The 17,444-nt window shown below is 46.9% G+C and overlaps 1 protein-coding gene across 1 annotated transcript in view; it reads left to right on the top strand.

The window, feature by feature from the left end:
- Positions 1-8,651, top strand: part of LOC144168868 (uncharacterized) — a 31,751-nt gene extending 23,100 nt beyond the window's left edge. Inside the window, exons 3-5 of the mRNA XM_077697860.1 lie at positions 2,317-2,535; positions 4,029-4,244; positions 7,886-8,651. Coding sequence (XP_077553986.1) covers positions 2,317-2,535; positions 4,029-4,244; positions 7,886-8,281 — 831 coding nt within the window. The 3' untranslated portion in view covers positions 8,282-8,651. The remainder of the gene's footprint in view (positions 1-2,316; positions 2,536-4,028; positions 4,245-7,885) is intronic.
- Positions 8,652-17,444: the final 8,793 nt, after the last annotated feature.

The raw sequence follows: 17,444 nt of genomic DNA, 5'->3' as shown, positions 1-17,444 counted from the left end.
ACCGCTATCGCGATCAGCTTTCTTTAGGTTGTACCTTGCCTCCTGTGGCCTACTTAACCGGACATCGCGTGACATTTCATCGGCTTCTTGTACATTCTAGCATTTGAGGCAACGAGAAAGCGGTCAGGGCTGCTCCAAGAGGATAACATGTTTGAATTAATAAAGAAACTTCTTTTCCAAAAAACTCATCTCCAGGGAAGAAGCTTTTCTAACGAGCTGAACTGCCTCTGGTCTGTCGCTGAAAATCAGAATCCCTTCCCAAAGCATGTATATTTTCACCTAAGGTAGAGACTGCGGGAAGGAATCGCACACCCGGCAGAGAGAGTACCATCAGGTGCGTACCAAGGGCATTTTCACGAATTCATGCCGGTAATTTATTAGCCAAACACGAAACCATCCTGTGACAACTTTGCGCCGCCTGAACTCGCTGAGCACATTTCGCATGAGTATCGGGAACACAATAAAGCACGAAGCCGCCTGCCGCCGATAATACAAAGCCTCAACAATTGTCATATCAATATAGAGGCCATTTTGTTTTGTTGTAAGCTCCGTCACGCCAGAGGACTCAAACTGCCTTGTTTGAGTATATTTAAAATAATAGGGCCGCTCAGATGGTCTAGGAATCAATGTAGCTGTTTTATTCGGTATTAGTTCATACGCACTTTTCGCGCGACTACTTCAAAACTGCGTCCTAACGGCGTCTTTTATTTAATTTTTCCATGTCATGTACGCCGTACTTCGTCAAGGTCTTGTATTAAGCTGAAATATGTACGTTCCCCCTTGTGGGTACTTGTGTGTGTGTGTTTTACATGTAAATAATGCCGTGTAATAAATCGTCTCTCGGTTGTGCGTCAGCGCTCCAGTTTGTAGTTTCTTGCGTCCTTGCCTCTGCGCGGTTTTCGAAGTGTGCAAGTGGAAGAACAGGCTGTGTCAATAACGAACCCGTTACACCTTAAGCCACCAAACAGGAAAGCCAGGCACGGTTCAACAGTGGTAGAAACATGCGGATGCTCCACTTTCAGGGCCTTATAAGAGCGTGATGTGTGGTCAGGAACTCGATCCGAAACATAAACAAAAGAGTAAAACGATTCTCAACGCAGGTGATTAGGCACTGTGTGGGATGTTTACAAAAAACACTCTCGCTAAATCTCTCCGCCACATGTAAAGACTAGGCTCGTGCTGTGCAGGCACTGGTTATATTATTGTCATGCGGAATTAATATTGAGTTTCATTGTAATACATTCAGGGGAGCTTGCACTCACGCGCAAGACTAGAATGGCGAAGCTGTTATAGGTGGTCATTCCCGGATACATAGTTTAGTTTCGGTGCCATATTTTAGTTGCACAGTTGCGGTGCTAGTAATCATCGTCACAGCACCGATGAGATCGTCGTCTTTTTGGCGGCGAATGGTGGATGCCGTCATCCTCAGCATTGTAGACTTCCACCAGCTTTTCGTCATGGACTAGGGGCAGCCGTGGCGGTATCTGAAGTCGTCTCAGGAAGGACTGGCACACTCCTAGCCATGTGTAAAATTTTTCATAAAGACTTCTAGAGAGTGGGGTGCCGCTTTGACCTCTCCCAAGCAGGTGTGCTCATCTTTAGCTTTAGCGCTGGAGTTCTTTTTAAATGCACGGTAGCGCTTGATGACAGCGCTGAAGGGTTTTTTTTTGTTAGAGCCACTGCGAGAGCCAGGGTTTAGGCGGCCGCCAACAGGCATGCGCTCACTAGCGCTCATCATTTTCTCGCTCGTAGAGATTTTTGCCATTTTATTTTACTAACGCCACTGCGCATGCGGGGATGCTCGGTGGTCCCCGTGACGCTTGCAATTTTCTTTGTATCTTCTTCTGCAACGGCGAACTTACGGCCAGTAACAACAGCTCCTCTGTTATTATAGTGGCTTCGGGAACAACGCTAACCCAAGAAGCCACTCTCGGTGACTGGAGGCATATGTCGGGAACACAGTAGCGAAGGTCATCTTCAACCCCAGGTATAACTGTGTCCTTGTTAAAGGATCGGAACCCATCACATTGCCACCATGCTACAGCTCTAAAGTAGAACTGAACAGGGGTTTCATTCTTTAAACTGCGGTCTCACAGATAATCTCCCCGAGGAGCACGTGACAGGAACAGGTTCTGTCCTCGTCTTCTTCCGGAGGGGACGTTAATGAGGATGACAGTGGCTTGGGCCGCACGCCCGTTCTGGGTGATTGGTGCAGCGATGAGGCAATTCCGCATAATCATTATCTGTGGTCTGGCGTGGATTAACCACGTGACAATGTTTCCATTGCCTTAATCGGTACGACTTTGCTACTTGCAGTTGGAGCAGGAGCAGGAAGATCTGCGGACTCGCCTGGAGCGTGCCGACGCCGAGTCCCGCAAGGCGGCCGAATCGAGGCAGCAGCTGGCCCTGGAGCAATCACGCGTGCGGTCACAGTTCGAGCGCTTGTCCAGTGAACTGGCCAACTCGTTGCACCAGCAACGCGAGAGCCTCGAGGCCCGCATCCACGACGCGTTGCAGGCGCTCACTGAGCAACAGGTGGGTGCACGCTTTACGAGCCCGTACACGAATGCCTGAAAAGGGGCCATTGAAGCAAAATAAGAGTTCAATTTGATAAACTGTTCTCTTGTTACTCAATAAGCTTCAAAGCTGCCAGCCGAGAAAGGCGTTTTTACTTGAATACAACGCAGGAAATAATCTAAAAATGTCCACTTTTTGCGCTAGAGTAACGTAATAGTGGCAAAAGTCACTCCATCGGCTGCATCCTTGGCTGCTAACAGTAGCTCTTGGAAACGACATTGCCTATTTATGTTATGCACGTGAGGACACCCCAAACCAACCCATAATTGCCATCTGATAGGCCCCGTTGTGCATCGTGCGAATGAATTGTTCGTGCATAATGGCTCTTCTGTCATGCTCTTTCTGCTTTGAGGTCTCCATGTGTCCCACTTATTTATGGAAGGCAGTAACTTTCCAAGTGGACAAACCACAAAATATTATACAATGATTTCAACGCAGTAGATTGCATGAAGAAGCAGACATTGGATCTTGTGATGTCGTGTTCACCCCATACTCATCAAAACAAGTGAAATTCTCGCAAATGGAGAATGCAATACGCTACTCAAGAGGACGTTTCAACTGTATTCGCACACTCAGTTCCTTTATACGTCTGTGCCATAAATGCCTAGCATTGTGGGAAATCCGCCTTCCTAATGCCAGAAATTCTAGCCCACCCACATCGTGGCGTTTGTAACCGAATATCATTACTGGTGCATCAACCCTCCTGCGTGCCGAGATTTCTTGCGATAAAGAGCTCACGCCGCCGTAGCATTGGGTATAGTAAAACCTTAAGAAGGCTGAAGTTGGGGAAGTCACTCTAAAAACCGTTTATTCAAAGCGTGGAGAATATATTCGCAAGATTGCATGAACTCTAAAAAAACCGTCTTCTCAGAAATTATGCAAGTAATAAGTTTCGGATTTATTTTATTTTTTCAAGAAGCAACGTTTCAATTTCCCTTGATGCGCTGGATTGTACACGCTCTGTGAAACAGCCCCCGACTTACTCGAAACTCAGAAAACATAACAAGGTTACGTCGCATCAAAAATAACAAATTTGTGGAGACAAAAAACGAGAAAGCGACAATTCGGGGCCGTTGCCAAAAGCCACGTTTATTGGATATCGCAGCTCTAGAACCCTCGGTTCCGGACAGTGCACATTCATGTTTGACTAGCATTTGATGTGGAAATATTTTAGTATCAATACAATCGCAATACAGGACGAAGGACAAAGCAAAGACGGGAACAGCTGAGGCCTTCCTCCTGTCTGTGCTTTTATTCAATGCGAAAACGTTCAATCATTACCAAGCATTACCAATACAATCAAACCTTTCCCCCCTGATGAATAGAAACGTTCCCGCCTAAAACTGTTAATCATAAACGCACAGTTTCGGAACCTTGCCTGACCTCATTTTTACTTTGCTGCATTCCAAAGTTTATGGAACCATTTTTGCATTGCCACAACTCCACCGCAGGACGCGTCTCTTGACGCACGACTGGACGCCGCGCTCGGCGACCGCCTGGCGCCCCTGCACGAAGCTCAGCGGGCCGCCGAGTCACGGCAGAGGCTGCTGGACGAGGCCGAGCCTTGGACTCCGCTGCACCAGTGCGCCTTCCAGGAACTCCCGCTCATCCGCAGCTCCAGGGACGCACCCTACCGATGGGCTCTCACTGGCTACCAGAGACTTAAGGTACGCTGCACAACACAAGCGCAAGAGGGCATACGTGTAACACATAAATTTTTCCTAGGGGTTATTGTAAAGACCCGCCGCGGTGGCTTAGTGGCTAAGCCGTTGTGCTGCGAAGCCCTACGACGCCTGCTTGATCGCGACCGCGTTCGCTGCTTTTCAGGGGGGGGCGTGGGAGGAGATGAGCACAAACGCCCGTGTGTCAAGATTTCAGTGCACGTTGGAGATCCCCCCAAAATTTTTCCCGGACCCCTCCACTACGGCGCGCCTTATAGCCCAGGTTACTCAATCAACCCCAATAATGCGAAATCTAAAATCTGTTTTTTCTTTTTTTTAATCGCGATAGGATGCCCTTTGGCATAAAGTCCTACAGGTAGAAGTTGACACCCATTTCCCGGAGGAAGTCCAGAAGACAGCGGTGGTGGGGCCCCCACAGCCATCGTTGGAGATGGGGGGGTCTCCCAGGATGCAGGCCTGTGTCGTGAAGGTGTCGGGCTCTTGCTGCACTCAGGGAAGGGCACGTCCATAGCAGGTGGTTGGTGTCGGCGTCTTCGGCAGGAACCGTACAGAAGGGGCAGTTCGTGGTAAACGGGTCATGGTATCGCCAGGGCCATGCCCGGGTTACCGCAGGAGAGAGGGCCACCCCAACTGGAAGTCTACAGAGCAAGACCTGCTCCCAGTGAGGGAGCCCACTGGGAAGATCTGTTCCACACGATGGGCTGAGAGCGCGTGTGGCGCGACGCAGATCTTCCTTTAGTTGGAATAATTGTTCATGGGGGTAAGTTGACAGCAAGGGCGGTGATCGTGGAACCGACGTAAGGTGAGAGGATCTATCCGCCGAAATATGAGCGGTGCTAGTATTGACGACCTTTTTAGAATTCCCACCGTACCGTAAGTAGTCAAAAATGCAATCCTGTTTATTTCAGCAAGCAAGATGTCAGCATCTGAAACGAAATATAAAGAAAGCTCTTTCACAGGTAAACGATTCAGGTCGCATATGCGGAGACTCTGTTGGGGAACTGTTGTACTTTGTATCATTACCAAGGTGTCTAATTTTTTATGATTGATTATTCTACCGTCTCACCAAATGTGCTGTGCGTAATTAACAAAATGATGACGTAATCTGAATGCAGAGGCGGTATGGACTGCTTTTCAGTACTTTTTGAAATTGCGTTACTGCTACACGGAGTGTGTGTCGTGGCGGTTCCGGGGAGATTCCGTAACGGAAATTGATAGCGCCTTAGTATGGAGTGGCGAGTGGCCTGGCCTGCGGTGTAGTAACAACAAAAACTATGAAAGGAAAGCGAACACTAAGGCACAAAGATGATGTAGAATTGAAGATATTTTGACAAGTATCACAAAAGGAAGCTATAATGCTTCCGCGTTTAAACAACGTAATCAACTTTAGGTTCAGTTGCACTTTTTATTTCTCCCGATTACTTGATCTTCTGGGAGATTTATCTGTTATAGCTTCTATCTCGCGAAGGCTTTAATGTACCATAGGTACTGTGTTCGCACGATTGTACCCCGTACCTTTTTTGATCAAATTAGCCTTCGATATTCTGTGCACGTTACAACCTGCCTCAAGGCCGACATCGTCTTCGAAGCGGCTAGCAGCATTGTCATTGACACGAACTCCTCCAAAAATCGAATTAAAATCTGCGCGGTACAGTCCGTGTCAAGCCATTTTTTTTTTCAAATGTTCCTTCGTAAGCGTGCTTGCGCGTTAGAATCATGCAAATACAGTATCTGCCACTTCCGGGCTTCAACAGATTGGGCGGCTCGTGATCGGTGGGTCCCTGTGACAATGTTCGTCAGGGATTGCGTAGCCGGTGGGGGCCGCTTTGGTGAGAGCACGTGGTGCGCGGAACGACCCACGACTTTCAGAATGCAAATATTAGTAACACTATTTCCACCTGTATGAATTTCACCTGAAGTCACTCTGCAATAGGTAAAATTGCAGAGGCAAACAGTGCTTAAGTGTCCACAATAACTCTAAAGCTCGCTTGCCAAAATTGTTGAGAATTACCCAACCAAGGGCATGATGGTGGTCTGACGTCTTCATGTTTACAGACGTCGGCGCGTTGCTTTGGATGATTCGTGAAGGGCCCTATGGTCATTGGCTTGCTGTAGGCTGACTTGCGAGTTGCTTAGAAACATGACATTGTGTGTTTGCTCAGCAGAGGTGAAGCCGAATCACCCGCTAGATTCCGTACTTGCCCCTAATATATCCATATAGAGAACCACACACGTGTCCGCGCACGGCCCTCTTGGAGGCAGGAGGAAATTCCTAGTGCACAATCTTCTTTATTTTCTACATGTCTGCAGCGTGTCTCTGGCCGATAGTGTGAAAATCTCTATGCCTTCAGCTGGGGAATTTCGGTATTTGACACTAACTCTTTCCGTGGGGACAGGAAGGAGGCGCATCGTGCATCGCTTGTTGCTATCAGTGTACCCAAACGGCCAACTTTGATCTTCGCGGCTCACACCCCTGGCGGATTGCGTTGATTTTCGTATTTGCTGTGTCGTATTTTTTGTGCTTTTGTGCTTCTTCTTCTTTCCACCGTCACTACCAGGGTTGTCAAGTTTGGCACCTACAAACTGGCGACTTTTATAGGCTCGTGGAGACTGAAATATTCGTGTGGCGACTTGGCTAGTTTCTGGCTCGTTTGAGCGGTGATGGTTATTGATATATTTCCGGACTCTTCTGACAACTTTCATTCGAGAAAAGCGGCTTTATTTGGTCGTGCAGTGTTTTTCAGTAGTCAACGTGAAACTAGAAGCCCGTCAGGACATGGATATGGGAACGATGTGGCAAATTGGGGAATAGGGCCCAAGGCATTAGTGTGACCCAGAACGCAACAACGTACACTGCTACTTACCGACGCAACGCGAAACACGTTGTGTTTTTTTTTAAGATACCGATCACCTGCCTTAAGAATCACGCCGAAGACTTCAAGTACCGCCGTCAGTTCAAAGTGGGATATTTTGGCATTTCACGAGCGCTTGAAATTCGATGTTGGAGGTGGGGTGATCATGTTTGACGATTTATAAGAGGCACGGGAAAGTAAGGTGGCATTAAAAGTGCTGAAAAACTGTGCAGCGAACTCAAGTTGTGTGATTGTGTGATCATTCATGCTCTTTGAATACTTTACATTAAGAAACATTTCTTACGTGAAAACAAAAACTACTGCTATTTTTCCGACCCGTAGCAAATGAATAATATTTGTTCTGAAGTTTCGCAACCTCTCGTACTTGATGCCTTTTTTTCTGCGCAGGCAGCCGAATCGAACCAAAAGTGCTAGCATCGTTTTGTTCACAATGGCGACTTTTCTGGCTTCTTTTCCAACGTTGAGTAAAAGGTGGCGACTTTCCGGGCACTTTTGGCAATTTCCGGGCGACTTTTTGTTTTGATGACGTGAGAACACTGGTCACTACGTTTCCTGCACTCTCGATGCTTTCCCTTCTTCCGACCGAGTAGCGCCACTGCGCTCCCCAGTTCTCACTTGCCCTGAAACACCTGCGAGTACGTGTTGTGCTCCAAGGCAACCATTTACCATTTCGTTTTGTATTCATTCCTTACTTATAGCAAGGATAGTGCATAGCCCGTTTCCTTAATCTATTTGTGCTGCATCCCGGTGCAGGAGGAGAGCCGCCGGAACAGCCAGCCTCGCCTATACAGCCGGCCATTTGGCATCGAGCGCGAAGGCAGCGTTCGCTGTGTGCTTCGCCTGGTGGCCTGCCTGGGCGTCCCGGCTGGCCAGGAAGGAGGCGACGCGGTGCAGTTCGGCCTCGAGCTTCTTCACTCGGCCAAGTGCGCAAAGAAGTTCGACTTTTTCCTGCGTCTGCTCGACCGTTCCGGTAACGAGAGGCACCTGGTGAAGAGCTTCTCGTCCTCCGAGCTGGCAGTGCCTCGCTACTGGTTCTCAAGACCCGCCCTCGGGATGGTCACCTTCGCAGTCCTCGTGTCGGAACAGCGAATGCTCCGCGAAGGCCTGCTGTGCAAGGACGTCCTGGCCATCGAAGTTGGACTGCAATGAAGAGGCCAGCACTACTTCGTCAGTACCTCCTCAGAAGAGCCGCGTTCAGAGTGCAGATATGGCGTTGGGGACGTACTCAGGAGCTGAAGCATAGTCACGACACGGATTGTGTTCCAGTGTATAGCTCCGCAACTATCGGGTACACGAGTGGCGCCCCCTGTTTCTTACAAAATATGGAACTGGACGCATTTGACAGCAGCATATTGGGCAACGTAAAAGCAGCACTTAATACCGTATGCGAATACATTCAGATGTGTCGCTCAAGTAATGTGAGCTTTCTAAGTTGCTTTAATAGATGGAATGTATTCCTAAACGGGCAGAGCACGTCGGCGAGATGTTCAATAAACGTCAACCTACGGCAATGCTTCGATGATTGTGGTGTTCAAGCCGCCGTGGCTGCGCCTAGGTTATGAGGCGCGCCGTAGCGCAGGGATCCGGATTAATTTCTACCACCTGGAGACCTTTAACGTCCGCCGAAGTCTCGACACATGGGCGTTTTCACTTTTCGTCTCCCTCATTAAACCAGCCACCGCGGCAGGGATTGAACCCGGTCCTTGGGGTCGGGAGCACAACGCCTTAGCCACTGAGCCACCGCGACGGGTGGGGCAATGCTTCAACAGCAGAGAACAGGCTCGAGCGACACCGAAAAAAGCTCCTTTCCTGAATGTTATTTTACAGGAAGACACAAGTTCACATCGTACCATTTGATGCATTGAGTTTAAACTGCAATAATTACCATTGTAATTATCGTACTAGATACATTTTAATATTCATGTCACCAGCTTTGCCGGATATATGCTATGGCCTTAAGGGACACTGAAGTGATCTGTCAACATTCCGGGATTACAAGCGGAAATTGTAGTCTGGAATCTCTAGGCGTCGTTTCGCCATTTTCGCTGCGTTTACGCATTTTTATTCACAAGAAAAATCAATTAGAAAATGATGTGGTCTTCTGTGTGTACCTTGCCGATTTCCTATGGCGCTTCGTATGACGTTAACACAAGATGGCTTGCCTTGACTGCGCCGCAGAACGGCTCCCTGACCCTCCGAAACAATCAGTCGGTCCAGCGTTTAGTCGGCAGGGGGCCGCCCGGTCGCCGCAATTCGTTCGCTCAGTTTAATCTAAGCCACGACACGTTCATGCCAGAACAAACTGCCTTTAGTTTGTTAATTTGTACCCTCTCAACACTCACTATCATTCCCTCTGCGAATGCCCCGCAGACTAGTACCCACCCGTTCACTCCCCCCACCACTGGGAGCAGATGTTGCGTGACCCGGGGGAGTCAGGCCAAGTCCTGGGCATCTCCCGAGCCCTGGCGGTCGCCGCAGCCCTGTGGGCCTCCTCCACCCCCAATACCTGATCCCGATGGACGAAAAAACGTATTCCTTCCTTCCTTCCTTCCTCTCAAGCTCGAAGTCTAAGTGGATCCACACAAGCGCAAATGCGAGGCTTCGTCGAGCTAGTAGTTAATCTACGCTAGCAGAAAAATCTAAGGCCAATTGTAAGCGAATAAGCGAAGCGAATATGGGTACGCGAATATAGTAAGCGAATATGGGTACTAATAAATTAAAATCAGCAGAAACTTTTTCCGCGCAACGTGAAAAAAGGGTGCGGGAAGCACTTGCGTTGGGTTAACTAGCACAGCGAATACAGTCGCTCAGCATGAGATATTGTGGGAATTTGGGGAGCGCTTACTGGACTAGCGCTATACAATAAATACTCATCTAAGCGGCATGAAATGCTAAGAATAAATAAAAATATAAACTGGCTATACATTATATATTTTATTTCCACCCCTGACATCGCTGGAAGTGTCACCTGGGGAAAAGTCATCTTTAAATTGCCAAGTGGTATACTTTTAGTCGCAACCTGGAGGAAGGAAAGGGGGCTCTCAGCGCCATAGGGTACCAACTGGCCCATTTGTAAACAACCCAAAACTGAGCAGCATATCTTTCTTCATTGTTTGGCCGCGGTGTTCTTTTGGGATGTCCTCCAAAGGACACTCCGGAAAAATTTGCCACTCATCCCACACGGAATACGTTTTTGGGCATGGATAGTGGGAACGGTGTGCCATTTGACAGTGTGATGCTGTTGGGCCTGAGCAGTATTTGGCGACGCCGCATGGCTTGGCTTCATAGTGATTTGCACGCGCGACCAACGAGACACCATTTTCGGAAAGGTGTCTCCCAGTTCGTTGAAGTTCAGAGAGCGAGAAACTCTCCACCAGACCGGTTGTCAAAAATTGAAGCCCTTACTGCGCTTAGGGAATTTTAAAAGACAACATCGGGCCTTGGGGGCATTTCGGCATTACTGTTGATGTTTCTTTTCCATTGTACCTGGTGTCGTTTGTTACTCTCGAAGATCAGCAATGAAGGAAAAAAATCTTGTGGCCGAGTGGCTTGAGGCACTAGGTATGTTGTTTTGCAAGTCGCAAGTTCGAATTCCCAATAGTGCATGTTTTTTCAAGTTGATGTATTTGTTCTTGGCAATGTTTTCTACGCTGAATTCACCATTTTTTGCGTCGTAAGGTTCATTGCTCCACGAGTGAGCTCACAGAACGCGTGCAGACTTACCAAGACGCACTGACAAGTTCTCGTCGCGGTGTTGTTGCCATAAACACCGACTGCGTGCGGGCACAGTTCCGAATGCAGACCCCTGGCCTCGGGCGAACACGCCTCTTACAATACAGGCACGAGCCAGGCAAGCTCCGAAGATAGGGAAAACCACCCCGCAATTGAGCGTCTGCGGATACGTGGAGGGCGTTCATTCACTGCGTGCGTGGCGGCTAGAGCTTGTTGCTATTCCAAGCCGCGCTAGTAGGCTTATCCGACGCATTTTACATTCCACAAGTCTCTAAAGCGCGGCATGCCGATTACTGATGTACCGAGAATCCTCAATCAAGGATAACGCGGGATGCCAAGCATGTTGTTCCACAGAACCGTAACCGCAGCTGGTTTTAATCCTAGCCTTGGACATCGGTTAATCACGTAGCGCTTTGTTTTGACGTCACTGCTGTCAGTCGATACGGCCGCTGCCAACCACGCATGGTAGTTTTTATTCTTGAAGGTTTTATAAAATAAATATCGCCTCATTGCCAGAATAAACAATGAAAGGTGTGTTTATGTTAGCCATTATACGCAGTGCAATAAAAAACAAGAGCTTCACGAATTCTCTTCAGTGTCCCTTTCAGCGAACACCTTCCTTTTATTTATTTACCTTCCGAGTCTTGAAATATTAAAAATAAAGTTTTCTACTAATGTCTACTTCGGCAACTATGGTTTCCCACATTCACTGTAGATCCAACTCTGCATAGAAACCAATTTTAGATTAACATTCATTGATCATCCCCCGGGGCAAATATATCGGTCGAGCCCGTAAATCGCGATGAACCGAGGAGTGATATTATAGGATTCTGTAGTTTTGATTCAGTGTACGCATGTACAGACGAGATTGTCTGAAAATCAGGGTAGACAAACAAGGGGTACGCTACATTTTCTCGCAGTAAATATCTGCAGACTCTAGAACAAACCAAAGGTCAAGTGACACATAAACCATAGCGCTAGTGATGCCGTTGTTTTCGTCTCTTTATTTCAACCGTTGCCACTTCCTTGCATATGTTCGCAGAGGTGTGACGACAGGTTTTTGCGTATTGTTTTTCATTCATTTGGCTGCTTGGTTTGTGCTTAGAAATGATAGAACGTATGTTGCTTTCTTGCAGACTTCACGTGTGGCATCAGTTAAAAGTCTAGACTTCATATCTGGAGTCCCAGATTGATCTCATACCGGTGGCGTAAAAATTGCAGAAATGACCTTACCCACAAGAATTTTAAGTCTGCTGTCTGAGCTTTTCATCTCTTCGCACTCAAATCTCACGGAATCTTGGTGTCGGTGCCCATAATTTTTCCCACACTTTCCATGCGTGTACCTATTTCTTCAGAAAAATAAAAGTTAGTTTATGACACAATAGACATTTGTTTGTTCAACTGAATAGAGGTAATACAGTGCCATTAAAACTTTGAAACACTGACACTGCCGCCTTCTCGTCTAAAGTGATTAAACAGCACAGCCGCAAGCTTTCACCACATAGCCGTGCCTTTCCTGTGCCACGGCGAATAATAACCGGTGCCGCTGCCTTTTCTCCCTTCATGAAAATTCAGTGCTTGGAAACCACAAAATGTGCATGTATGTAGCAAGTCCTCCCGAAAATGCTCCCTCGACGTCAAAGTAGCGTTATCGGGTCGTTAGTCCTAAGTCCTCGGCGTGGATGTCATCTGAAACTTTTCAACCAAAGCTTTCTACCTGTACCAGCCAACGGTTCATTTGTAGCGTGTGCGACAAGAAACTCCCAGCTAGGCTGCGAAGGGAAGGGCGGTTTTCAGCCACGGAGCACAGGGTAGATGGCGCGGCAGATTTACGCAGTGTTCCCCGCTCGCTCACGCAGGCGTGCGCACGGGCACGACCCGGTTTTGTCGCGTGCTTTAGCGATGGTTGTTTTGGACCTCTTTAGGCACAGCTTCGCGTCCATTCCGCGCTTCCTTTGCATGGCGTGATTAACTGGTTCCACAACACCTCCTCGGTAACCCCGACATGACAGAATTAAGTGGTCGTATTGCAAAGACACATCACGGATTGGTTTGAAAGGCGGGGCAACAAAATTTTGAGACCCCATACAGACATCTGGCCACTAGAGAAAGGCAATCTTTCTGCAGGCGCACTGCTTGCCACGAATGGGACTCTGTTTTATAAATTGGTGCATACCAATTGGGGTTTCTTTTCACAAGTATTACAAAAAGCGAAAGGAGTAGGTGGTTCTGATAAATAGCGATTATAAGAGTTCCCTGAGCTTTCTCGCAATTCTCACACTTACTAAACTAACCAGTGTCAATCGGTATAAATGGGAATCACTACGCTTACATGTCGAATTGTTTCGGTGTCCGTGCTTCTGTCGCGCGGTGATGTAGCCCCGAGCTAGCACATAAAGATGGCCAAATTCAGCCGTATCACTCTTCGTATGACGACACTCGCCGTTTTCTTTTTGCCGACCCACGGTAGGGCTTCAGTGACGGCGTCCGCCGCTCTAGTCCGGCCGTGGCCGACGCTTCTGCGTTTGGGACGCCGCCCCTGCGAAGTGTAGGTAACGGCAGGCAAAATCTCTGGTTTCACTCTTTCTAGAGCCACGTGGGTGAATTCAAGTGACATATTATGGACAATCGTCGTAGTTGTCACTTACAGCTTTGCTTTCCAGCCACCTTAACAGCGTGGATTGGGGCTAATTTTTTTTTAATAATTGCACAGCTATTGCTGTCTTTGCTCCTTTGGCTTTCACCACTTCGGGTATGTTTTTTTCTTAAATATTGATGTTTCTGATTGCAGTTTCCCATTATTTCGTTTTTCTATGGTTTTTGTTGTTCTAAACTCCAACTGTCGGCTCATAACTAAAAGATTACCAATTCGGCCCCTATCGCTGGAGCCACAAGAACCTTACGCATCTACATTTTCTGCCTCGTTGCGTTCCTGAGTTTTTTTAGTATCTAGAAAAGACGATTTTGCGCTTAATCCGAGTCACCATCCATCATTCCCATTGTTTCATAGCCTGGGGCTCAAGTGAATTCTATCAATTTTCGTAGCGTATGCTTCGCACTGATCTATATGGGTTTACTACCGCATTTACTCGCTTCTACACAGCCATGTTCAAATTCAAAACGTCTAATTCAATTCAATTCAGCTCAATGGATTTCTTTCCGCTCTAACTATAAGGTAGGACAGGGAAAAATAATTAACAGCCTCACTTGACGAAAACCTGGCAAAAGTGTACTGATAAATAGAAAGCAAATAAAATCTAAAAGTATGAAAAGCATACCCGTTTCCGTACATTCGTTGTGTATGAAAAAATCAAATACATCCGCTCTTTCGTGGCTATAGTTTCTGATCCTAAATTAGAACAAGTAAATGAAATTGTATATCATCTTGTGCTCGAATCACCGCACAACACAAGAGAAATAAATCAGCAACAAAAATACCACAGTAGACTCTCGATAACGGGAACTTCAAGGGACCGGAAAAATTAGTTCCGTTTAACAGGAGTTTCGTTTACTGAGAGAGATGTTCTAAGTTGCAAATTTATGTGCGTACACACTTCTAAGGGCATTTCAGGGAACTCTAACCACTAGAATGTGACTGTAGCTGATAGTTTTTAGAAAGCAAGAAAACTACAAGAGGCGTAGGCACAGCATTCACAAAGTTCATTTGGCAAAAATGAGTCGCTGTGCACTACAAAATGCGTCAAACATATTTGTTTGAGTCCTTGCAACTGCATCTTCACGGAGGCCAGAGGCCTCAACTTATGAGCCACCGAATTTAGAAGACGGCAACGTGGTAATGAAGGAAGAATAGCACAACGATGGCACGAACGAGGCGACCGGAGGTGAGCCCTGTAGCCTCGGCGTCTAGAATCGAGACCGAACGACTGGAACAAGAACTGCGATGTTGCATTCGTTGCGCTAAGACGGCTAAGCACTTACGAGACGAGGCTTACGATGCCAACAAGGCTAAAAAAGGATGGAAAGAGAAAAAAAAAAAAACAAGAATGAAACAACCGGAACCGTAAAAAGCTGATTCTCATGCCAGTGGATTTCACAAGAAGTTCCATTTATGGTTACGTTTACACGGTGATGCGGAAATTTTAGTTCCGATTACCGAGAGTTTTTTCACGTTATCTGAATACAAAACCAACCAAATTCCAGGCAACTGTTCCGTTTAAGCGGCAATTCCGTTTTAGTGATTTACGTTTATCGAGATTCTACTGTACAAACAAAATGCAATAGCTGAGTAGCATGAACACAAAAATATATATTCAAATCAAAACTACACAGGTAAAACATTAGGTGCTAATCCAGTAATGGCGTAAGAGCTTTATACATCAGCAGGTTATCTTATCAAGATTATACACGTTGCGGACATCATGATACTTCTGGTAGTAAAATATCACATCATCTACTTGAAAAAAAAAATTATTTTATAGATTTCCGGTATCGAATTGTGAAATAATAGACATACCCTTTTGTAATCGGTATAGTAATAAAACATGTGTACAAAGGATCCGTTTGGGCTAGGTAATCGACGATGCCTATAGCGAATGGCTTCCTTTTGTAACACAAACTTTTTGAGTATTTGCTCGCGTCACGCTACTTCATAAAATAATGTGTGCTCAAAAGCACGGCTCTTCGTATATAAAACGAAAACTTTTCTTTTTATTGCGGTCGGTATCATATTTTTAGTGTCACTAAATGATTTTAAAGCCGGAAATATGTAATTTAGAATATGTCTTTAACAATCGTTTTAAGAACTGTATGTTTGTACCTCTGAAAAATATATTTGTGTCGTCTGCATATGTAATGAAACCTATTTTTTGTTATTTGTAGTAATGGCATTATTAGAAACAAATATAATAAAGGACTCAACATACTTCCCTGTTGTACGTCAGCGGGTATTTCGAGAGATCAAGCATGCTTAGCTATACTGACGAACTGTAAACAAAATTTGAAATACAATTCGAGTGGATAGAATAGTGTCAATCCAATTCCATACCATTTTAGTTTATAATCCCCGTACCCTCCGCCCCCCCCCCCGTATTATCTCAGCGGTATCTCTATAGGACGGCACGAGGTGTAACTGTTTTATTCTGCAAACATTAACAAAAACATGTTCAGTCTGTGAACCCAGCTATTACATCTGATACTCTACCACTCACTTCACTCGATTCCGTCACACCGTTCGAGCGACTGAGTATACAGCAGCAGGCCGTATTCTAATCGGTCCAAGTGGTTTCGAATTGAACACTCCCAAAATTACTTGGTCGCCACGTCAACTTCGACCCGCTTCCAGCTTGGCCCTGCACGAGAAACTGGATTAGAGCACTGCACGGGCCCGGGCAGGCCGAAAAGCCCGGGCCCGACGCGGCCCGTGGGCTGGGCTGGGCTGGGCCGCCCGAAGTCGATTATGGGCGGACCCGGGCCGGGCCCGGGCTCAATATTGCGGGCCCGGGCCGGGCTCAGCCTCGACGCCGTGGGCCCGGGACGGGCTCGTGCTTGAGTTGATAGGAACAGCCGTTAATAGGTCCGGCGGAAGTGTAGGGAAGAGCATTAAAATGAACATTCTTAGTTTATTTTTGCGCGCTTCTTGATGTTAGTTGTACGCATTGTTTTAAAAACGTGTTTTGCCAGATCCGATGGTCACTATACTGCAATTTTAAAGACATTTCCTGTGCTGCATGAAGATTTTATAGTTTGGTGTATAACATACTAGAGATACGATTACCAGGAATGCCCTAGCTAGGAAGGAACAATTCAGACAACCTGGAGCTGTGCGCCTGTGCCAATGTACACATGTGTCTGAAATTCGCCACCAATCAAAATGCGGCTGCCGTGGCTGGGAATCAAGCGCGCGTGCTAGAGAAACACCACCGCTTAACAAGCACTGCAGGTGAAATATTTCAACGCATGTACATACTCGTGGACTCAAATGAGGATCAAAAAAATTCAGCAATACCGACTTGTGGCCTAGACAACCACGTGAAGTTGCAAAGAGTCTGGCCATCAATGGTGATGGCGCCTCTCATGCAAGAATACGAGCTATTATTACGCCGATGTGGCATGTACTGCAGACGGGGAAAGCTAGATTACGCGCACTTTTAAACCGTTATTCTTTGCGTTTCAGTTCATGATGTGCTTGTACAGACTAGATGCTCCGTCTTATCACCCGCTACGAAGACACCGAACCAAATATAATAAACAAGTTTTCTTCAGCGTCAAAGACCGGGCCTGGTCACACGCGCGTGGGCCCACCCTTTGCAAAAAAATACCCCGCATTTCCCCGAGGGGAAGAATGTGGAAGTGCGAATGCACGAGTTGAATTTGCGCGGTTTGGTACAGTTCGCGAAAGAGAGATCACACACACACACACAACTACAAAGAAAGAAAGATGCATTTATTCACAGACACCTATTTGTGTTGTCCAGCTTTGAAATTTCGTGTCAATACTCCTTTAAGCAGGTGCATTAGCCCTTCTAACGCCCGATTGTTGGCCAATCCCCCACGTGGATATGTGCCATGTCAGCGGCCAGGCTGCGCGCGCCCATCTCCACGTACGCGGACATCACCGGTG

The sequence above is a fragment of the Haemaphysalis longicornis genome, unplaced genomic scaffold (genome assembly GCF_048455015.1).
Source record: "Haemaphysalis longicornis isolate Haplotype H1 unplaced genomic scaffold, Haemaphysalis longicornis Haplotype H1 scaffold_2, whole genome shotgun sequence".
NCBI classification, from domain to species: Eukaryota; Metazoa; Arthropoda; class Arachnida; order Ixodida; family Ixodidae; genus Haemaphysalis; species Haemaphysalis longicornis.
Note: the sequence above shows the minus strand (reverse complement) of the source record. Positions and strands in the feature narration are given on the sequence as shown.